Below are 24,672 nucleotides of genomic sequence, written 5' to 3' on the forward strand. Positions count from 1 at the left end.
AAAACTAGGTTTGTTTTAGTTAACTTTGACCTTTTTTAAAAATAGTGTATTAAGAGTTTGAATAGAATTGCAAACTTTTATTTCTATGATAACATGCTATTGGCTTTTAAATGTGTAAAATGTCCCTGTAGTTTTGAGATAAGAAGAACTGGCTGCTTGTAGGTGCTAAGAAGTAATAAGTCACTTGATTTTGAATGTCTGTGTGAAAGCAGTTCATATGTTAATTTTAGTTTTCCTGCAGCACTGTGTTTTGACATTTGAAGTTCAGGCCTTTGCTTACCCATGGCACCAGGACAGCTTGAGTGTCTGTAAAGGATGCTTTAAAAAGCTGATAAATACAAAATTTGATTGTGAATGTTTGGAGGTATGGTGGTTTTTTTTTTTATTTCACAATTGTATCCTGATACTGTGAATCATTGGGGTTTTTTTTGCTTTGAGTTAAGATTATTTAAAAAAAAAAGGGTTGGAAGACATCTCAAATTATTGATTAATCTATTGCACTACAAGGCACAACCCCATTGTTCTCAACAGATAAATATGTGGTCTGTTTTTAAAAACCTCCAGTAATAAAGTTACATATTTCTTGATTACTAGAACCTTAAGCTATTTTGATAAATAATTTAAAACTAATTTGTTGCCTCCAAAATGAAAATAAGAGTGTTTGTGTTCTTATAATTCCCCAGGAGGTGAAATATTTTAAGCAAAAGAAAATACGTAGGGGTGAAATGTATGTACAAATGAAGATGAAATCCTAGACATTGATTTGTGAGGTGCTTACTGGTTTTATTGGCCTATAGATATTATAGAAAGTTTTCTAACAGATGCAGTAGAAGTAGGCAGATCCTAATCAAAAATGAACTGTGCTTAGTTTTTTTAAATAGAGTGGCAGCTCCATTGTTTATTGCAAGGTACATTGTATTTCTTCCACTTGTAGCTGTGCTGGGGTGGTTTGTGTGTGACTGGCAGAAAGACCATTCTACTCTGTCTTTGAGATAAGGTACCTTTTGCCCCACATCTTCATGAACACTTCTTACAGTCAGAAGGACTGCACTTCATGATTCAGAAGATGCTTTCTAGCACTAAATGTGTATGTCTCTAACTGTCAAGTAACTTTTATTTCAACAAAAAGCCTAAATTAAATAAATATATATTGTGGTTTAAGCCTGGTTGGTAACTAAGCACCATGCAGCCACTCGCTCATTTCTCCCCCCCTGCAGCAGGATAGAGAGGAGGATTGGAGGGGGGGGGGGGGAAGGAAAAATTATGAGTTAAGATACTAAAATATTGTTAATATATTTTAAAATAATTGTAATGAAAAGGGATATAAGTAAAGGAGACAGAAATAAAACCAAAGGAAATAAAAGCAAACAAGTAATGCTCAATGCAATTGCTGACCAATACCCAGCCAGTCCCTGAGCAGTGATCCCCCCTTCCAGCCAGGTCCCCCCAGTTTATATACTGAGCATGGTGTCCTGTGGTATGGAATATGCCTTTGGCTGGTTTGAGTCAGCTGTCCTAGCCATGCTTCCTCCCAGCTTCTTGTGCACCTGCTTGCTGGCAGAGCATGGGAAACTGAAAAATCCTTGACTTAAGATAAGCTCTACTTGGCAACAACTAAAACATCAGTGTGTTATCAACATTATTCCCATACTGAATCCAAAACACAGCACCGTACCAGCTACTAGGGAGAAAATTAACTCTATCCCAACCAGGACAATGTAATAGGATGATATGGACATCACATACCTGATAACATCACCTTTCTAAAATAAAGGACCAACAGCTAATCACATTTGCATTGAACAGGTCTCAGACACTAATACAGGGAGGGCCATGTACTGCATTTTTTAAATATCCAAGGCCAGATAACCTTTCAGTTATCAAATATGTTAAGTCATTCCTCTGAGAGTATTTCAGTTTCTTGGGGCGAGTACAAAGCATCTCTGTATGTGGAAATCCATGATGTAGTTATTTCTGTGAGCATTTGCAAACTGTGATGTCTAACTGAATATTCAGGTTTTCTGAAAAGTAGCATTTGGTGAAATTCTGCTGAAGTTAATGATTAAGTTTTGCTGGTGCTATCCGACATGTTTCTGCACATTTAAGCAGTTCTGACTAGTCTCATTTGGAGAACATAACAAGTAGTAATTAAAGATAAGTAATTCTTCCATTTTTACATGAGGTAGGCATCAGATACCAGTAACTTACAACTACTTGTATATGACATTTGCTTTATCCAAGCAAAAAAGTTTAAATTAAAACATGGCAGTCTCTCTGCAGCAAGTACCACCAATGGCATATATAATTTTGAATCAAAATGAACACTTGATGTTAGCAATTTCTAATGCTAATCCTTGGGATTGCATCTCATATAAATCAGCGCAAATTTTAAGACACTTTATTGGCAACAGAATTAGAGTAGTCCTGAGTTGAACATAACCTTACCAAATGCTTTAATCAGTACTCCAATATTAACTTTCACTTAAATGTCACAGAAATTGGTGTGTATTCCAGTACCATATATTCGTATTTATTCTTAATAAATACAACTTATTTTTTCAGAGCAATTAGAGAAGAAGTAATTATTCGCAGATCAGTGATGAACAAGACTGCATGTGTGGGGTTTTTTTGTTGTTTTTTTTTTTACTCTTTTCTAAATTGGGAATGGATTATATGTATATAAGGGCAAAGAATGAGCAACTTTCTCTTTAAATATGACATAAATCCATATGCTGCAAATCATTATATATGAGTGATATTTGCTTGTCTGAGCAATTGTGTTTAAAAGTCTAATGGGTTATTGCTATCAGAAAGTGCAAATTTAGTTCATGATTTTTGTGATATACCCAAAATAATTTTTTCTCAATACATCTGTAATGTATTTTACTGTACAAAATTCTGTACTGTTCTAATTAGATTCTCAGTCTAAGAAAAATACTCTTTAACAGTGTTGCAGTGATGTACCCACTGGTGTGTTATAGTGAATTTCATGTTACCTTTTCCTCCTAAATCGAGGCTGAATTAGCATTTATAGAGGTGGAAAGCAAATATACCAGGCCAGTGGTACAGTAATCATTAGTGCAGTCCTTAAATGTGAATACAAAAAAAATATGTCAGAGGATCTGTATTTTCAAAGAGGTGCTGTAAATAATGGTGTAATGCATTCAAAGAACAAAAAACTCTGCTCGTTGCAAACGAGTCTGTTGTTTTTCTTTATATATGAACTGCCAAAAAAGGAATACTATAACGCACAAAGACAATGAGGCACATCTCAGTCATGCATTTATTTCCTTTTCCTGTTTTGTGTCAGACTAATGTATGTGGCAAAGACCAACACCTCTTTGACTGGGATGTCTAGTTACCTGTTTAATCTGCAGTTAGAATTTAAATAAAAATGTAATTGTTTTCAAAGTATCTCCTAAGTTTCTTCTTCAGAATGTCTAGCAGTGTCTATGAACTTAAAGGATTCATAGATCCTATCATTTTTGCAATTTAGGTAATCTGATTTGGAACTTTTAGTCCAATATATGTAAATTTCTCACTTTTATGTTGGAAATGAAGTTCAACAAGGCCAAATGCAGGGTCCTGCACATGGGTCGGGGCAATCCCATGCACAGATATAGGCTGGGTGATGAGTAGATTGAGAGCAGCCCTGCAGAGAAGGACTTGGGGGTACTAGTGGATGGAAAGCTGACTATGAGTCAACAATGTGCACTCACAGCCCAGAAAGCCAACTGCATCCTGGGCTGCATCAAGAGAAGTGTGGCCAGCAGGTTGAGGGAGGGAATTCTCCCCTTCTGCTCTGCTTTCATGAGACCCCACCAGGAGTCCTGTGTCCAGCTCTGAGGCCCCCAACATAAGGACATGAACCTGTTGGAGTGGGTCCAGAGGAGGCCACAAAGATGATCAGGGGACTGGAGCACCTCCCTTATGAGGACAGGCTGAGAGAGTTGGGGTTGTTCAGCCTGGAGAAGAGAAGGCTCTGGGGAGAGCTTATAGCGGCCTTCCTGCTTAAAGGGGGCTACAGGAAAGCTGGGAAGGGGGTCTTTATCAGGGAGTGTAGGGATAGGATGAGGGGTAATGGCTTTAAACTGAAAGAGGGGAGATTTAGATTAGATCTAAGGAAGAAATTCTTTCCTGTGAGGGTGGTGAGACACTGGAACTGATGTCCAGAGAAGCTGTGGTTGCCCCCTCCCTGGCAGTGTTCAAGGCCAGGTTGGACGGGGCTTTGAGCAACCTGGTCTAGTGGAAGTTGTCCCTGCCCATGGCAGGGGGGTTGGAACTAGATGATCTTTAAGGTCCTTTCCAACCCAAACTATTCTATGATTCCTTTTTCAGTAGATGAATAGTCTTTTCTTGTATGGAGACAACACCAAAAAAATGCTTTCCTGAGACAACTAGTTTCAAAAGCTGCTTGGATAACTTAATCAGCAGTAAATCTTAATTGTGTTTGAAATTGTGCTAACATTTCATAAAATGCAGTAAAGCATAATTTTGTTCCCTTAAAATAACATTTTTTCAAAATGTTAAAAAAAATCACAAACGCTGCTACAAAATTTTAGCAAAAAAAAAACCTACATGAAAGAACATACTGTAATTTCCAACAGAAATTCATAAATGGAAGTATTCTTTAGAAAGGAAAAAACAGTCACACTGCTGAGGTTGTATAAAATATCTGTAGAACTGCCAGACATATTTATCTTCCATAAACTCAAAGATTTGTAGCACTTCAGTAGTAGTTCAGTCTTAATTTCAGTGACCAAATCCCTTTGATTTAAATGGGAATTGTTATGTGTTGAAAGTTTATTAAGTACATATGTGACCATGAAATTCTGATTACAGTGACCTAAACATGTGCCACGTGCAACTTCTGCTACCTTTAGTTGTTACTGAGATGTTGTCAATTTAGTTTATTAAAACTAAATGCATGTATAGAGTAATAATCATGGAGTAGTAATTGTAACTATTTTGATGATGATATGTTAGAGGCCATTATGGAGGGAAATGCCGTTTCACATAGTTTGATGTATATATATTTTTGGACACTTTAATGAGTAGTCTGGTTCTCTTTCTTTTTTAGATCTTTATTTAATACACTGGCCTGATGCACATATTCTGGGTAAAAGCAATCGAGAGGTCCGAGCTGAAACCTGGAGAGCAATGGAGGAGCTCTATGAGAAAGGTGATATAATCATGAAGACCTATATCTTGGCAGAAGGAATTACAGTGAATTTTGGGATTTGGGAGTTCATAGTGAGAGATGTTCAAAAACTTAATTTGAACTGGATGCTCATATTTCAGTGAGATTTGGGTGTGTGAATTATGTGAATCTCTCTGAAGGTTTCAGAATTAGCATTTTGGTAAATTAAATAAGAGATCTTTGTGTTGCTTGTAAAGACTACATTGCCAAATTCTGCCCGTGAGATTAATGGTGGTGTGCATACTTTCTTGAGGAAATCTACAGATACATTGAAATCTATATGCCACCATAGAACATCTTTGTAGTAGCCTTCTCTGTTTTAAGTATAAATCATATTAAGTTTTACTTCCTTTAGATTTTTTTTAATTGTATGATGCCATTTTCCAATTTATCATATATTGTGGTACTTTATAGATCCATTTGTGTGTTAGACGATGTCAACAAAACAGCTAGACAAGGAACAAATACTCAACTGCAGACTCTTTGGTACTAGCTTTTGAAAAAAAAAATTCAAAAAAGGGACCTATTCTCTCAACATCTGATAACTGTCAATTTGATTTTTGGTGCACTGCAAACTTCAGTTTACATTCATGGCAATAGGAAGAGTAGACTGCCCCAATCAAAATTTATCATGTAGATTTAAGAGAAGGATTTTGCTCCTGAAGTATGCAGTATTATTTAAAATAGTGTCGTAAGAGATGATCCTGTCATGCAGTTTACAGCTTCAGAGAAGTTCCATGGACAGGGAGAAGACTTCTAGATTAAGTAGTCTATCCACTAAACCAGAGTTACTGAAATAGTGATTGTAGCAGGAGTGTCGTACAAAGGCAATTACAGGCTTTGTGCCACTACCAGTTTTATCAGAGCAATAAACAAACCTGTTCTCTTACACTTCAACCTTTCAGTTACTTTTGGTCTCACTCTGGAAACACAGAAGTAAATTATCTTTGATACATCTTTTGTTGTTGCTTTTTATATTAAGCATAAGGGAAGTTGCAAAAAGTGCTTTCTGCCACGTAAGGGATTACAACATTCAGTACACTGACCTAATATTTCAAAGCAACAATGATGTTTAAAAGGGATTATCTGACAAAGTACTTCATCTTTCAGTTGAGAAGTTTTTTTCTGATGAGTATTTACATTAGTGCATGTCGTTTCTGCCTAGATATGCCATCCTAATTTGGTGCAAACAGACTGTATTTTCACTTTCTATTATTATTCCTATCCTATTGGCTTTATTCTGGTTTTGCATGTGTTTTTGTGATCTTTCCTGTGTTACACAACTCTTTGTCTCTATATAATCTTCCTAATGGGAAAGACTATGAGCTATTCAGTGGTCTTCCAGTAAGACACTGGAAATATTATTGCTGGCCTCATAGGCAGAGGAAAAATTGCTGTTATTTTTTGTTCCTATGTTTGATATCTCTTTACAGACGTCCCATGTTATATTTATTTTTTCTGTAATTGTATTTCTTCAGTAGTTTTGTCAATTTGCATGTTGCTACCCTCAGTCTTTTTCTGAATTTAAGCATTCTCTAGACTCATGATTCATTTAGCTGAGCGTAACTTTCCCAGCTCTGGTTGTCTAAATTACCTCACTTAGATCATCTACAGGGGAAGAAAAATTTATTAGTCTGGTTGAATCAAGTACCTTAGAACATTAACCTCCACATTTTTGCTTTAGAGGATGCACATTCTGGATGTCCTGACCATAAGTATGTGTTACTGAAATGACACGCAGATGTGAACCACTCTGGAGATGGAAATGCAATGATTCCTGAGGAAAATGTTAAATAATTTGTTTGCATGGTTAACCACTAGACTTTCCACTGAAGATTAAACACTTGCTGCCTATCTTTATGTGACTTGCTATGTGTTATGTGAGCAACATGTTAGCCTTGGTATGAATTGAAGATAGGATTTGGTCAGAATCCTTACTTGGGGAAAAAAAAATCATCTTCATTTACTGGGGAAAAAATTATAAGTTTTATACTAAACAAGTGACTTTGTCTTCTCTGAACTTCACGTTGGTTCAGGTAGTCATTGATTCCTGTTTGCAATCCTGTTACTTTTTTTTTTTTTTTAGGAAATGTTTATTCTGGAAAAAAACTTAGTAGAAACTAAAAGCTTCACGCTTAAGGATTGACCATTTAAATGAATAATATGCTTCTGCAGTCAATTCACAAAGGAAATATTGAAATTATTCAACCTGATAATGGGTTTAGCAACTAGCTGTGTCCACTCTGAAGAGTGTCTGAAAGCACAGTGACAATAAACACTGTTCTCTGCAGAAAAAGAATGGCTTCTGTTATGGGACTGATAGTGCATATCTATCTGTAAGAGACTTATGAGATGGTTAAAAGATCTCAATATTTTCTTTAATCACTTCTCTGTATTCACAGATCATTTGAGTGCAGATATTTGAAAACCTCATTCTTTCAACTTCAATTTAAATCCAGTTTAATATTTATTCTGCAAAATTCCACTTACCTGGGGCAAGCAAAATTTTAAAATAATGTAAATTATTAATAGTCTTTTTTTATTGTTATTATTGATTGCCCTAGAAGGAGGGTAAATAAACTGTTAGTACCTGAGACTGTAAAAGTCTTTAATGCAGGTTTTTTTAAGACTGTATTAAGTTTTAGATTGATCACACTGATCAGAAGTCAACACAAGCAAAATCCCAACTGCATCTACATTCATAGCTTTGAGATAATTTTTTTTAGGTCCTGTCTACAAAGATAGATTCAACCAGGTTCATATGAGAGCCAGCACATAGCAGCTGAGACACAGGACTGCAGTAGCACAACTTGCAGGGCTTCTGGCCTGAAGTGTCTTCTCACTCAGCTAACTGAGGAGAAACCAGAGGTTCTGGGTCTGTGCCTCTGTCCAGGTCAGCACACACTAATTTATAAGACTCTTCCCCCAGATAATAAAAACTCTGTTGTGACAGGATAAAAAAAAACCCTGTTTGTCAAAATTATTAAAATAAATATTTCAGGGAACAGGAAACTTACATAAAAAGTTAAACAAAACTCAGATTATAATGAGTACAATTTTAGTAGACTCCTAAGTAGCTCTGCCTGTAGAAGAAATAGGAAATTTATTGTTATTTGAACACAGCATGTGCCAGTGAAATTGGTGTGTAAACTGGTAGATGTGCATTCATTGAGATGTGTGGGCATTCTTAAGTTTACTCTTTATTAATGCTTGACTGCTTAGTAGTACTTCCTACATATACTCTTAATGAAGGCTTGGAGTTGAGCTGTAACATCAGAATATTCTTATAAATAGAAAATAATAGATTCAGGTGACAAGAGAGATCCTTTGCTATCACTGAAAAATCCCCACTGTGGCTTACCACTATGCTGTTTTTGTATTTCATCAAAAAGAATTTGAGGTTAATGTTTTTCAAAAGAATCTTTTGTCCTGATATGATTTGAACTAGAAACATGAACAACTTAAAATGAGAATCTGAATAGTATTTGTTAGAGATCTGGTTACCCTCTCCAGTTGATTACTTTTACCATTCTGAAGTTTTGGACTGCATTCCTTGGATCCAATGTGCTTTATATCTTTGGAAACTAAACAGAATCTGGTTATTGCCCCAAGCCTGGGGTCTCAGGAACACACTTGAAAGAAGGTTTCACATTTTAGCACTCTCATCCATGTGCTTGAATCCACTGTTCAACTGTATAATGCAACTGAGCAACTATCTCAAGATCTCACTTCAGGTTAAAAACAATTTCCCAGAATCCTGGACATTTTTCTTGAGATTTTTCATGAGGGAGACCATGACATATAAGAACATGCCCAAAACCACTTGTAGAGATTCTAAAGCCACTGTTGGCCTTTACTGTAACAGTATGACATAATACATTTATTTTCTATGTGAAAATAACACAAACCGAAAGTTTTACCCACTTCAGGTGTTTTAATCCCTCTGGTTTGTGACTGGAGTATGGTCCTGGATCTTTCTGGTTTGCCCTTGAGCTATGGAATCTTTGGCTAAACATGCTCATCTTTTATTTTCTCCTGATTAAATCTTCCAGTATGTTTCTTGGAGTCCACTAGAAGTCCTATGACCATCTTTACCTCTTTAACCTGAAATTTGTGTATTTTTACCCTCTATCCTCTTTTCCCTACAAATAAGGCAAAGTTATACTTTTAGTTTGCTTTTTTAGTATTCCTGTTGCATAGCCAGAGCTCAGTCATTAAACTTGTTGGTTTTCCCTTAATATCTTTCCAGGTAAAAATGTCATACAGTCCTGGTCAACAAAGGTAGATACATATTTACAGTGATATACAAACCTATAGCAATTGTATCATCCCATAACATGAACCAAACCTTACAAATTGTATGTACATTTCCCCAAATCGTACAGAAAGTGTATTAGAACACTTATTTGTCATATTAATTAATTATAACACTGTTTGATTCACAAGACATTCACATGCTGGTTAAGAAAGGATTTGGTGCAGAGACTTCTATTTTGTCTTACAGTCTGTTGTCATCCATAAGTCTTCAGACTCTAGGATTTGCATACATTTAGGCCTGACCTTGCTTCCAGAGGGAATTGTGCCATCTCTTATGGTAGCTGACTACCAGGACAAGGTGCAGAATTCTGCACCTTGTCCTGGTAGTCAGCCCAAGTGATCAGAAGGTTTTCTAATGGAAAAGCTCCTGAGGAACTGCAGCAATTTCCACTGATCAGTCATTGTAGCTTCTTTATGTTGAGAATTGGGAACCATTGAATGGGGGAGGATAATTATTTTCTTTACTGTTTTTAGCATTGTACAGTATAGGATAAAGGCACTATCTGCACTAAAAACTCCCATTTGAAAATGCTGGGTGACTTCTGATAGACAAACCTGATAATTCTCTATTCATAGTAGGAAAGATGTTATTAAACTGATTTCTACTAGCCAAGGACAATGTTACAGTTTCAAGAATTAGTTACTTTAAATGCTGTTATGTCTGAGGATGTAGCATTTTTTTCTTTTTTGTTAACCTTCTGTGACTTGTTAAGCTGCTGCAGTTTGATTGGAGCTGTTTCACAGGAGCAGGGCGCCAGGTGACTGCATTGCTGTATATGCATCTGTCTTAAGGTCTCAGTCAGAGTGAAGAGGTTTCTATCTGTACGGCAGTGCTGAGAGGCAGAGAATTCTAGACATCTGTCTTTGTTCAGCATCCTGAATGCATGTTTTCCTTTAAAGAGTTATGGGATAAACAGTGCTGAGGGAAAAGGGAGAAAAAAATACTTAATTTTGGTCAGTGAGACATTTGTGTATAATAACTGGTTCTTTCTGTTGTAACAGCTGAAACCAACTAGGATTCTTGTAATATCAAGGCTATGGTTTGAATTTTTATGGTTTCATAGATTGTCATTTTGTGGAATTATCCTCTCCAGTACCTCAAGACAGAGGACAGACAGCCTACAGAACCCATTCCAAGATACATACATTGAGTCAAATATTCCCTTGACAGCTGCAACATTCTTGTATAGGCATTTGTCTGCTGGCAGATGAAAGCAGTGTGGCAAGCTGCTTTGACATCATGAATAGTCATTATATATGCTCACTGGTAATTGGTCTGTTCCTAGCAAAATGACCCTTTCCATATGCAGTGTCTTTAATGACCTTGATTTTGTCATTGTGGCTAGCCCATCATCTCGGCAAGCTTTTCATACACACATGCACATGATTACTTGTCCCTCTGTCGAAAAATGCTGGGAAGAATGAGGGCTTCCATCCAGATTTTGCCTGAAGTTGGCAAGAGTAGTAATGTGGTGGTTATTCTGGCTTTAGATCCCACTGGGACTCTATGCCAGTTTACTAAGAGTAAAGTTTTTTGCTTATCTTTTTAGTGTAAACAGCACAGCTTATGCTTACATGAAATATTCATACTTGCATCAGAAATTCCTTAATGTGTTATCATATGATTTTGTTAAACATAGAGAAATGGTCTTCAAAATAAATAGAATTGTTCCATTAATACGTTGGTTTAATAGTCCTTGTGTATGATTTGAAAAGAGTCCCATAAAGTAACAGAAATAGTTTAGCCCAATAATTGAAGCTCTGTCACTATGTTCTTGGAAAAAAAGTTATGTTTTGCCTAATTTCAAATGAGAGAAGAAATCTAATCAACCTTAACAATATTCTTGTCTTTTTCATCTTTGGGCAGAGACCAGTTCAATCATCATCTTTTCTTCCTCCATTTTCTATCAGTTCTTAAAAGTATGAGTGAGGATTCAGTAAACTGAATACAGATTTTTGTGTAGGTGGCACGAATTTCTAGTACATCCTTTCCTAGGTGACTGAAAAATTACTTTAAATCTATGCTTATATTGTCAAATGATGAACAGCTGACAATTCAAACATTTGTGTTACAGCTCCAGCAAATGTTTGTCTTGTGTTTATGTTGGTAGAAGTCATATGTGAATGTGCATGTGTAAGTTGCACTAAAGTTTTAATAAGTAAAAGCAAGTAACTGATTTCCTTAGCAACACCTCTTTTTCACAATATCTGTAGTATTCTCTCTGTACAAATGAAGATGTCTCATGGGCTTGTTATTATCAGAAATGCAGTTCAGAGGTGTGTTTCCATAGATTGAAGGTGGTTGCAGTTGGTGAGGATGTTGGTTGCACCACACCCTGTTGATCAGATAAGACAGCAATTAAAGACGTCTGCAAAAAAAAAATTACTATATATATTTATGCTAAAGTTCATAAAGAAGTCTTCATAATGTGCAGTATCTTATTTAAGAATAAGAAATTGTAATAGAATAAGTCATTTTGGTGCAGATGTAAAAGTGGGAACAAATCTAAATGCATGAATGTCTATCCTCATTTGTTATGTTTTGTTCTCTTTTTTGCATTTTTTTTTTTAAATTTTAAGGACTTCATGGGTAATTCTAAGTGTAAACTAAGCCCTCAGACTACTTTGTTTCGTGATTTATTGCAGTGTATGGTTTGTGCTTTTTCTACTAGCAAGTGAATCTTTTTTTGTTAAAATCTTTTTACTTAGCTTACTTAAAGCAAATGTACACATTTTTGGGCCCACACAAGTGCCTAGAGGTCCCAGTGTGAACACAAGAACTCTGGGGAAGAAGGTAATGCTGAAATACATTTCAAAGGAAAGTTCTTGTCTGAAATAACTTTTCATCTCAATAAATACTGTACATGATTTGGGAAAAAGGTATCATGTATCTGTTTTGCATATGTTGAATTTAAGCTTCTTAGCTTGAATCTTAGTTTCTTAGCTATTGTAAATCAGTATTGCTTTACGGACATCAGTCAGGTTGCTCTTATTCATACCAGTTGGGAATCATTATCCCCTCTGATATGGAAATCCAAAAAGTATCTCAGTTCAGGAAACTGTGCTATCATAGTTACAGGGGGGGCAAACTAGAATTTAACTATGTGCTCTCCATAATACTTTCAAAGTGCTAGTTCTAAGGGTGTGTATTCTAATTGCCTTTAAGCACTTAGCTGAGTTGCTGATAATTTTGACCACATTTTCACAACATAGCATGTGATGGCAATATTGACTTAAGGTATAATAGGATTGATTCTGTACCATGTTGCTTTTGCAGTTTTGATTGCCCAGCTGTTTGTGAGCAGCTGCAGAATGTTCTAGATATAAAAATGTATTTTCAGCTGTTTTATAAACCTGTGTTCTGTTCACAGTATGATTCTACATGCTTAAAACTGCTGTAAGAGAAAGGAGAATCTCTAAGAGTTATGCGGAAACTGATTCAGTTCTGAAAACAACTAGACAAACAGCCTTTTGGGTGGATTTTTTTAAATGTGATTTGGTCTATAATGTCAACTCAAGGAAAAAAAAAATGTCAGCGTAACTAAGAGAGTGCTTCATTGAGTGAGCAGCCAGGGTCAAAGAGACAGAATACATACATTAAGCTAGTATTGCTGCATTACGCTATTTAGCCATTAAATAGTTGTGTAAACTGAATGGTTATAATGAGTTTTCGTTCACAGAAGTTGGCAATTTGACTTATACTCATGCCTCCTATCTCCTGTTGTTCTCACAGTTTATCATGGTTCACAGGTGATCTGTAGCAGGAGCCATGATCTGTAGTAGCAGGAAAGTCATTTTAAGGGAGATAAGCACCTATACTGTGGTAATGAATAGGATAAAAAGAAATCCTTTGGGGGCGGAAGCATGATTTTTGTGTTTTCAGTTTTGTTACAGTCTTCCTGTATGTCTTAGGCAGGACACTTAGCCTTTTGGTGTCAATGTGGTTTAGTCTGTGAAATGGGAACAAGTGTTATTTCATAGATTTAGAACTTAATTCCTTATTGGTTCTTTCTAAGAGTCATCTGCTTTATTTATCAAGGCTTTGGCTTGCAGTCTGCATGTGGGGCACACTCGGCCCATAGCTCTGATTTAGCAAGCTGTACTGAAATTAAATCTTGTATGGTTTCTCTGAGTAATACCATTTACCCACAGAGAAGTTCTTAGCGTGCGTATCGGAGAGCATGTAGACCTTTTCAACCTGTGTAACCTCCTTTAATAAAGATACAGTTACTGCAGTTGACCTCTTGTGAAAAGTGGATCCGTCTGTGTTTTTATTCTGTGGCCTGAATAGAAGATATAACAAAATGGGCACTGTTCACTGGACGTGGGAATTCTCCCTTGCTCTGACTCATGTAGAGCAGCAGGGAGGGGGAGGAAAATGGGCTCCACAAACCCAGTATCCAGTTTTGTCATTTAAAAAACCTTTTTGATCTGAACTTTGTACATTTAATATTCCAGAGGGTATTTAGAAGTTTGATAAAAGTCCATAGTAGTGCTAGTGAAAGATAAGGCTCACTATTGTAATAAAACAATGTTGTGGTGCCAAGACTGTATGTTTATGCTTTTTTGTTGCAAGGCTAACAGTGCCCATCAAACTTTGTATAATTTGGTATTATACTAAATAAAGGAAAAATTACCCAATCGTTCTCTAGGTTGCCATAAAAAAATACTTTAAGCTTGATATATAACTACATTGCAAACCAGTCCATTAGCATGATGTATTGCCTCACAGCAGCTGGAGTAATCCAGTGTTGTGAAGCTACTGGTGTGGTGGAGGCCAAGATTGTTTTGTGTAGAACAGAAAAGATACTAATCTTTTTCCCATTATAATCAACCATTATTTTGCCAATATGTTTTCTAATGTGTCTTGCAGAGTTTCATGATAGTTTTTCAAAGCTGGATCAAAATTTCTGTCCACCATTGTGGTCAGTCAATTTTTAGCATGCATAAAAGAAGCATCATTGCCAAGTTTTCCTTCAAGCCTGTGAAGTCAGAGTCACCAGGAGTAGGACAAAGCCTCAGTAAGCTTTGGGAGAATAATGGGGAATTGCAAACTCTTTGTTTATTGCACCTGACACTTTCTCAAAATGTGCTTCATAGGGGCCAAACCACTCATTTCCTCAAGCAGATAAGGAGGGTGCTTTCTCTCCTTCAGTCAAAGCTCTGTGACTTTGTACATAAGGCAATATAAATGTATATTTTAAAAGTGTACTTCCTAGAGGAATTGCAGCTAGCACGTTGCAAATTTTTACCTCAGAAGACCTGAATTTCAGGACTAGTTAAACTGGTTAAGGTAAAAAGAAGTATAGACTTTAAAACCACCTGCTGTCACAATAGCTAAGACATGAATTACGGCTGGATTGTCTGAAATGGGATTTTTAAGCACACTTAAACAGGTATTAAATTGAAAGTAAATGGGGTTTTTTTCCCCCTTTTCAAGAGCATTCTAGTGGTTTTGAGACCTGTGGCACAAACTCTGTGGAACCCACCTCTGTTGAAGCTCTGTGAGAGGGGAAATATAAGGAAATGTGCCCACCCCAGTTGCTTCAAGGCAGTGAGTCATGACCCTTTTACACAAGTTTCTCAATATGTAATTTTTTGATTTCTACTGCTGATGTGATCATTTCATGGATCTTGTTTGATATACATAGTCGCAAGTGTTGGTCTGACAGATAAGGCCCAGGAGCTAACCAGACCTTCATTTTCTTATCCATCATTTTCTATTTCTTCATTCTTAGGAAATAATCCAGCCGATGTAAATGTGGAAATAATTCTGAATAATCTCTTGCTTTAAGACAGTCTTTCCCAGATTTGGACAATGCAGAGAAACGGTTAATCTTCCATCAAGCAGATGTAAGCAATGCTCTAGAGTAGAATCCATTGATTGATTGTTGAAATTTAGACTTTATTTTTCAGGAAATTCCAGTGGTTTGAATTCATGTTTCCACCATGCATTGACCATGCATTGAAATAAGATTTTTTAAATACAGTCAGGCTGTGCAATTGTTTTCATATTTATTGTATTTTTAATACAAAATTCAAAACACTTCATTAGACTGCAACTAAAAACGAAGTAATGAAGTTGAAACAAAGGGTTCTTACTTTACCGAAACTAAATATGTGGATTTAATGAAAATGAAATGTTTTAGCTGTAACCTCTTTTAAAAAAAAAAAAAGTGTTAAGAAATGTTGGTTCCACAAAAACATTGTAATTCTAATTATTGTTTCTCTGTTGTCTGGGAAAACTTTTACTTTCTTGGCAATTTTGAATTTAGCTTTCTCTGTGTGACATCACTGTAAACACAGGAATACCATAATATTGATTTTAGTAGGAGTGACTCAGATGACTTTTAAGACAAAACATAACTGACCTGAAATTTCTTGATGGGAAATCTAACAAAAAACTTCCCAGTGCATGCAATGGGACTATGGAACAGACTTCAAAGTCTCCTATGAGAGGTATGCTAGAAGCAAAACATCTTAAAAGTATACTGAAGGGCGAAAAAAATTGAAGCTTTCTGTGGAAGCGGACGAGTTTAATAAACCCTTTCATCTTTTATGTCTGCGCTTGAGTTTTGTTTTATTTCAGCCTAAAATAAAAGCTTTATTCTTCAAGGGCAATAACAGCATGGTTTTTGTAACTCCTTAGCTTTCAACAATAGAGTATAATATTTTGGTTCCCCATTGTGTTAAAACTGCAGGTGTTTTTCTGACTACTTTGGCATAATGATTTATTAGTGTTGACACTCCAGTGTTGTTTATCAGTAGAAGTCAGAAGCTCAGGTTTTGCTCCTTCTGGCAGATTACATACAAATTATTCAAACTGCTATAGTGCAAGTTATAACCTAATTATATCATACATCTTTAACTTATAATTTCTGTAAGGGAAAGCTGTCTAGCATTTTAGTTGTTAATGTATTTTTTTTTCTCCTTTTTGTATTCTACAGAAGAAATCACATTAAAAAGTGATTGTATGTGTGCAGGTTTTGCTGCTGTGCATCTTATCTGCTTGTGCTACTAAAATATGTAAAAGCAACATAGCAGTCAAATTGCCTGTATTTATATGGTTAGTGGCTTTTCTAATGTGAAACTGATAGTTTTCAGGGCTTTAACAATCTGTTCATAATAGCAATAAACTGTAACTTCACTTACAGAATTTCATAAAAGACTAGAAAAAATTACTTTCTCGGTTTTGTCCAGGTAAATCTAATCTGCAAATTCAAGATACGTTGTAACCTTATAGCTCATATTTTTATATGGCAATTTATAGTCTACTTGCAATTTGGGTTTTTTTATACATAAAACATGCATTTTAGGAATAAGTACTTGGTTAGTACATTTTTCTCCAACTTTTTTGTTAGCTTTTGCCTCAAGTGAAGTTCTTTTTAATGTATTCACGTCTCTCAGTTGCATTAATAAGTACTTTTTATGTGTCTGTATTTCAGCTACAAATCAAGGCAGCTCCACATAGGTTCCTCCTGACCTCAAGAAAGTAGTGATTCCAACTGTGGAATGAGGGCAGTTTCAGTTCAGAAATCATTCCTTTGACATTGAATGGCTGAAATTGCCCAATGACATCTTTTTTTCTGAAAAAATAACAGTATAACTTTTTGCTTAATTACTTTCTTTTTTGCTATAGATACTTATATGCATATATATAGATAAGCACATGCATATGCATTATATAGAACTGGCCAGCACAAATGCTGGGTTAACAACACTGATTGGACTTCAGTTTTCACACACCTTGAGACAGACTTTCCATCTGCAGAGTTACAGATTGAAATGCAGATTAAGTCAATCAAAATGAAGTTCACACACTGAAGAAGTGAGTCAAATTCATAGTCCACAGAATCCACAGCCTAAAGAGACCCCTACTAGCCTGGCCGCATTTGGTTTCGTTATTAACTGTGTTTAGCACAGAATAAGGACCAAATTATCAAAGATGAGCCAGGGTTGAGGGGTGGTGGCAGGCCAATACAGGGACTTGTGCTTTATCATATCTGAGGCTTGAAGGAAGACATCTGATTTCAGGACTGTCAGCACTTAATTTATACACATACATGCACACTTAAAAAAATAACCTTTGTATCACCTTTATGCCGTTTAACTTGTATTTGCATGTCAACAGGAGCTGAGAAATCTAGCTATGCTTTTAAGCTTCTTGATTCTTGTTAGATACTGCTCACTTAATTGAAGATTTTATGTTGAGTTTTACATAATGTCTTGTAATGATCTAATAGAAATGTAAGCAGTGCTACATAGTTCATTTGGGCTGCATGTCCTTGTGTTGTATTGCTCACACCTTATTAGTCTTCAGCAAATGTGCCACTTTTCTTTAGTTCTGGCAAGCTGCTCAGAACACCATTTCCTCCTTTTCATTCTGGTGGAGTCCAATTGTTCTTTGCTTATACTACATTAGCCTTTCCCAGAATTTAGCTTGGACTTTTTATACACTGGGGAGTTTCCAGTGTGTTTAGATTATAAAATGATTTCCTAGTGTGACTGACGAATGATGCTTTCAGATAATACTGTCAAACTAGATTTTGTACTGGTTTTCTGTTTTTCTTTGCTGTATTTTACTATACAGAAATGATGCGTACAATCATTTTATCTCTTGAAAGAGGTGTTTTTCAAGTCCTCCCAAATAGTTAGGATTGCCCCAAAACTTCTTCTTGTTCTGTTTCTTATTAGGTTTGTGTAGATCAATTGGTGTAAGCAACTTTCTCATCAGTCATCTTGAGCAACTAAAGGAAGACTGTGTGATTACTCCACATGTTAATCAGGTGAGTGGATTAAATATATTTAAAGTATCTGGGTTTGGGTTTTTGCTTTGGTTTTTTTGGTTAATAATCTCTTCCCCACCCCTATGCCTGAAAGACTACACCCAAACTAGCCTTAGTCATACAGTTTCTTCTCTTTCATTTCTATATACATATTGAAAACCATTCAGGAAGATGACCTGAAGTGGGGGTGGGGAGGTGGGGGCAAAGTCCTTCATCCTTTCCTTTCCTGAGTTTCTCTCAGGCTACTTGCTCGTGGCCAGTTCTAAGGCACAAACAAATGGTCCACATGCCAGTTTTTGATGATAAACCAACTTAGAAATAAAATTCAAGGTGCACTGAATATTTAGCATCTCCAGAGTGAACAAGGTTTTGGAGAGTCTGTGCTCAAGTACTACATATAATTCTTCTAAGCCACATTGAAAGCCTCAGGTGATTACATACCCATGCAAGGGTGCTGTTTCCCTTGCTCCCCTGCCTTAATTCATATTTGTATTTCAAGATCACATTAAATTCAGTGAACTTCTCATTTAGGAAGGTGCTGTGAGAGCCCTGGCAAAAATTTTTTTGCTGCCCTAGGCAGATAAAAAATGGCCACCTACACATCGGCAGACTTCCAGGACACTGACAACTATTCTCTTGTTGCATTTTTCGGCCCACAGCTGTGCTGGAAGTTCACGCTCCCATTCCTACCACCTCCTGACAGTGAAAGTGTGCTTATGCTAACATGGATGAAGTGGAGGCACGTGCTTTTCCCCTCTGTACAGGTGTGAGGATTTCTGGCAGCTGTTTGTGGTTTAATCTCATAAACAGCCATAAAAAGATTGCTCAGAATGTGAATGTCACGACCTAACATCTCTGATTTTTGCTGTCCGCTAGACTAAAGGTTACTAAAGGACAACTATGAGTAATGTTAAATTAACGTAAAGCCGTATAAAATACTTGAATTAAATTATTCAAACTAAGCCACTGAAATATGTCTTAAGATGGGCAGGTTGATGACTGTTTAAGAATGGGTTAGTTTGCCAAGGTTCCACTGTGAAATTGAATAAGAAATACATATCCTCACAGTCTTACTTAAATTTGGCATAAGTTGTTACTGTCTGTTAAATGAGAATTGCCTTTCAGTGTTCTACTAAATCACTGCAAGGAAAAAAAAAAAGAATCTTGGATTTGTTTAGAAATTTCCTCTTTTTTTTGTTTTGTTTTGGTAACATTTTGAAATGTTACCAGTCCTACTGTGTCAGTAATGTTAATGGAGAACTGCAAACTGCTCCACTTTGAACAGTTTTGTTATAGCATTCATTTACACTTTTTAGAGTTACAGGAATCTTATAAACCATAGTTCAGGTTATCCTCAAAAGAGTATTTATTCTGTTTCTTGCTTAGTGTTGGAGAGTTGCTGAGTCTGATGGTGAGATTCCTTAGGCATTATCAAATAACAAATGAATTCTTAAATTTAAATTGGGAATGGAAGTGCTGTACAGAATTCTTATTTCACTGTCCAGAATTTATAATACAAAAGATGTTTGCTATACTTATGTATCAAATAGCATACTCTTTCAATTAACTTATTTCTAAATACAAAACATTTGCAAACAATCATTGTATACAAAGTCTAAATCTTTAAGAAACAAGTGAAGGAAAATCACTTCCCTCTTAGCTGTGTTAAATATGCATAAAGAATTTAGGGTGTTCTTACAATTCCAAGTTTTTATGATGTTAAAATTGAAAGTTGGGGTTTTTTTTTTTGTGAAGAGGAGGAAGTAGGAAGGCAGGAGAAAGGAGGTTCTTTATTAGATTTTTATAGTCTTTGCAAGCCAGGTAGTAACCAGTGCTTCTATTTTACAAACTAAGTTGTAAGTACTGCCTCTCTTCTTGGTTCCTGGAAAAAAAAAAAAAACATCGTGGCTTTTAAAGAAGTAGGAAAGGCCTGTCTTTTCAAGAATATGGTATTGTTAAGGTATTTAGTAGTAAGCAAGCACCTTTTAAAATTACAATCTACCATTAAAAATATTGTTAAACACTGTGTAAAATGATGATAAATATTTTATTCTAGCATCATGTAGAATGAAACCTACAACCTAGAAGTTACAGGTTTGTATTCAGGAGTTTGTGATTGACTTGGCAGTAGTAAGTTTGGATTTATGCTTAAGTCTTTGAAGGCTCTTATGTCTGTCACTCATTAAGGGCAAAAAAATTACATTTTATAAGAATTTAATTAATATATGTTTCATTTAATAAAGTGTTCCATTGAACCCAAATATAAACAGTTCCTCTCTGAATTTCATGTAGGAATGCTCATCAATATTTTTTCTACTTTTATAGAAGTACAAATTACTGTGTAATGGCCTCAGAGAGATTTAGTAATATTGTGAATATGTTAATATATTAAGCTCTATTGTGTAGATTTGTACAAGGTAGAAACGTACTTTAGTATTTTGAGGCATTAAGAAACAACACCTTTGTACATAAACTCACCTAAACTGTTACTCTGTAGAGAAAGCATTTCTAGGCTTATATTACAGTTTTATAAAGAGAAATAATTGTAAGACTGTGCATTCCCATTGAGAAACTGACTGAAGTCCAAGATGCAGGGAAACTTTACCAGGTGAAAAGAACCCACAGCAGGTTGGAAAGGGTAAGGCTTTTGTATACTATCATCCAAGGTATGACTCTCTAGGTCTGTGTGTCAGAATTGTTATTAGGCTCAACTTTTTCCCATTGTGCTATGACTGTCGTAAAAAAGCAGCACTTACTTGAGTTCCCCTGTGGCTGACCAAGTAGCAGCTGTGAAGAGTTCTGTAATGTGAACTACAAACTGTTTTATTAAACAAATGCCAGTTTGTACACACAAATCATTTGGGGTGGGGTGCCAGAAAAGATCAAGATCTTCCTCAACCACCATATGATGGACAGCCCTTGCCAGAGAAAAGTTTGGTGACTAAAATAGCAAGGGTGGGGCAAGCCAGGAAGTAGGAAATATTTTGAGGGGAAGCACATGCTGGCCACTCACCCTATGCTTTTCCTAGTTCAGGATGCTAGTCCCTTGCATTCAGATGCTGCTAGAACCTTCCAGAGTTTTCACATGAAAAATAAATTCAAAAGTGCTTATTTTATGCATTTGATTATTTTAGCAATATATGTAAGAAGAAAAATACCTGCTGCTACCAACACACAGCTGCATGTGCCAACATTCAGTTCACAAAATTTGGGAGTCTCTTGATTCAGCAAAAGGCAGAAAGTATAATCTTCCCAGGTGGGAAGTAGTTGTTGCTGTGCATTCTGCTTGTGAAGCAGGCAAGTGACATCTGAGCATGCTGTTCTTGCTTTAAAAATTTCTGGAGTAACCTGGAACTGCGCTGCCTAGAAATCTTGTTAGACCAGCAGGTAAATTCTGCTTGCAGTTATATTACTAGTAAATGCTGAATAAGTCACCTGATGCCATAGGGGTACTGCAGGTTTTTCAGCATTTGATCTTAAATACATCATTCTTTATTTAATGTTTTCTAGCCTATGTTATTTGTTACACTTAGTGTAAAGAAAGTCTTCTAAAATTGCTTAGTACTATTGTAATAATCGAGTAATACACCCTGCTTGCTCTTTCTTCTCCTCATAGTTTTGCGTAAAAACAATGAGAATATTTTCTAGTCAGCTCAGGTGCAAACAAGTGAATAACTGTATGACCTAAACACTGGTCTTACACATATAAACATGAAATACAAAGGCTACTCAAAGGTCAAGAAACATCAAAGGTTGAAGACATGGATGTCTGCTGCTTGAACCTTGTTCCCGAGCCTGCCTAGTAATTTAGATCATAGCAGCTTTAGGCTGACTCAGCCCAGCCTTCGAGGGGCACAGTTTTTTCTTAGCGCATATTGAATGACTGCCAGCCTATTGTTCCCAGCTATTGTTGTCTGAAAAGACAACATGTACTAAAGATGAGAAACAGGAAATGTTCATTTGTCCTCTTTGTGGCAGAAGAAACTTTCCAGATTCCATGTGTTGAGGTAATTGTTCAGAAGAGTATTTTTCTTCAAAATGCGCAAGAGTTAGATCACTGGAACAACAGTGACGGCCAGTCACAAAAATATATCACATGATTATGTATTTTATAAAAGAAAACACTAACCATTTTCATCTGAATGCAGAGGAAGGTATGCTTCTTACAATGTATAAACTGTGAAATACTTATTTAAATAACATATTAAGGAATGTGTTACAGAGATACTTTGGGCTTTTGCTACACGCCAGAATATGTGGATCTTCTGAATACTTACTTTCCAATAACTTCTGATTGCTTTTGCTTCCAACAACTACGTCTTTGTGGCTTGTTACTTTTCCTCTTTTAACTGATTCTTGGCAATTTGTGATCTTCCTTCCTACAAAGGATCTCCTTCACACTTCATTCCACAGCGTGATTGCTTCCCTGCATAAGCTGTTGGTGACACCACACACGGAATGCAGGATTTTCCATGTACAATCTGTGCCAACAGGCTTTGCTTTCAAGGTCAGGCCCTCATCCTAAGCAAATTGTTCTGGTTGGTCTCTTACAAATCCAGTCCCTGTCCAGCCCTCTTGCTCTGGCCTGTGCAACTTAAAGATCATTAGTAAAGAAACAGGAAAAGAAGTAGATTTGGGAAAGAGAAGGTAGTCTCAAATTGTCAGTAAAAATGACGTGATGCTGACTTCCATTATACATTTACATATATTTCTCAAACACGGAGCAGAACAAGAGTGCAAGTCCAACTGCAGGTAGGGCAGACAACTGCTTCATGCACCTTACTTCTGGGGGAAACATAAAATAGTAGTGGTAAACTATTGTGCCAATTAATAGCAAAATGCTTGTGGATTAATATCCTTCATGTGTCTTCTAAAACTGGTAACTTACATCTGTCTCCCAGAAGCAGTGAATTCACTCATGTTGTATTTTTAAAACAAGAGAAAAAATATTTCCATTTATCAATTATGTTTTCTACTAAATGTACTCTCAAGGTTTTTACTAAAAGTTTATTTGTATTTATCTAAGGTTGAATACCACCCTTTCCAAAGACCTCAGGAGCTGGTCGATTATTGTAGGAGCAGAGATATTGTTTTTGAAGGCTACTGTCCTTTAGCCAAAGGTGAAGCACTCACTCATCCTAGTATCATTCAGCTGGCAAAGAAATACGGCAGAACCCCAGCACAGATTTGCATACGCTGGAGTATACAGGTAATGGAGGGTGGTAATAAAAACGTGTCTCCTCTCTCAGGAAAATGATGCAAATAATTCGGGGTTTGTGCATCAAACCAGAATTTATACAGAAAGTATTTTTGCCTTCAGTATGTTGATATCGTGTGAACTAACTGTGCTGTACTGGAAATTTGGAATGTAGTACACAAAGGATGGCAGTATTTTAAATATGCAAATAATCTGATTGTAGAGAATAAAAAGAACCACCAATAAGAGATGTTTTCAAACTAAATATTACAAGCAGTATGGGGCATCATTCCATTTCTGTCACTCAATACAAAGTAGTAAGCAGTGAAATAGTGTATTAAGTTGACATAAACCACATAATCTGTGTTGGAATTTAATACTGTCTGTATAACAGCAATTAAAAATAGCATATAGAAATGTCAGTGTCCTCTGAAAAATGAAATTGAAACCTCAGAAGACATGAGGAATGTCTTGAAATGTTTTGAAGGGAGATTATTTTCTTTGAAACAATGTAAATTTTAATGATGAGAAACGTTATGTTTTTCAGAATGGGATTGTCACTATTCCAAAGTCCACAAAAGCAGAAAGGATACAGGAAAACTGCCAGGTAAGATTTGATTAGGCACTGAAGTCTGACTACCATCTGAATTACTGTTTTCAATACTCTGGTTTGCCTGCCCATTTTCCTATACCAGTTTTATATTGGGGCAACTCAGTTAAAATTGGCAAATTATAGTACCGTAAAATTACATATTTACATTGCATACAATATAGCAGAAAACCATAATTCACAAATGTTAGAAATCAACTGGAGAGCTAGTCACTGAATATAAAAAGATATCCATAGAAAAGACCTTTTGTAGTTGATTTTTATTATTAATATTTTTATTTATTACTTAGCTGATTGGAGAACATCCTAATCCGGTTATGATTTGGTCCTTTCTGCGATAGGCACGTAGGTCAACACTGCATGAAAGCTGTAAAACTCTCTTGGGGATGTCCCAGATAGAGACCTTCTAAGGAAATCACAGTGCTGCCAGAGCTGACTGTTCCCCTACCTTCTTCCCTCTACTCGACTTGCAGAGAAGGTCCCAGCAGGAAGGGGATGGACAAAGAAAAGTGGGGAAATGAATGAAGATTGGCAGCATGATTCGCTCCACCCTTTTTTAATT

The 24,672-nt window shown here is 36.2% G+C and overlaps 1 protein-coding gene across 2 annotated transcripts in view; it reads left to right on the top strand.

Moving 5' to 3' along the window:
- Positions 1–24,672, top strand: part of LOC141926591 (putative oxidoreductase ZK1290.5) — a 51,975-nt gene that overhangs the window by 19,907 nt on the left and 7,396 nt on the right. Inside the window, exons 3-7 of one of the 2 annotated variants that reach the window (XM_074832639.1) lie at positions 5,081–5,182; positions 18,212–18,303; positions 18,963–19,067; positions 23,330–23,512; positions 24,048–24,107. In XM_074832639.1, the coding sequence (XP_074688740.1) occupies positions 5,081–5,182; positions 18,212–18,303; positions 18,963–19,067; positions 23,330–23,512; positions 24,048–24,107 (542 nt within the window). The remainder of the gene's footprint in view (positions 1–5,080; positions 5,183–18,211; positions 18,304–18,962; positions 19,068–23,329; positions 23,513–24,047; positions 24,108–24,672) is intronic. The other variant, XM_074832640.1, reaches the window with a different exon arrangement.

Source organism: Strix aluco, chromosome 8, assembly GCF_031877795.1.
Source record: "Strix aluco isolate bStrAlu1 chromosome 8, bStrAlu1.hap1, whole genome shotgun sequence".
NCBI lineage: Eukaryota > Metazoa > Chordata > Aves > Strigiformes > Strigidae > Strix > Strix aluco.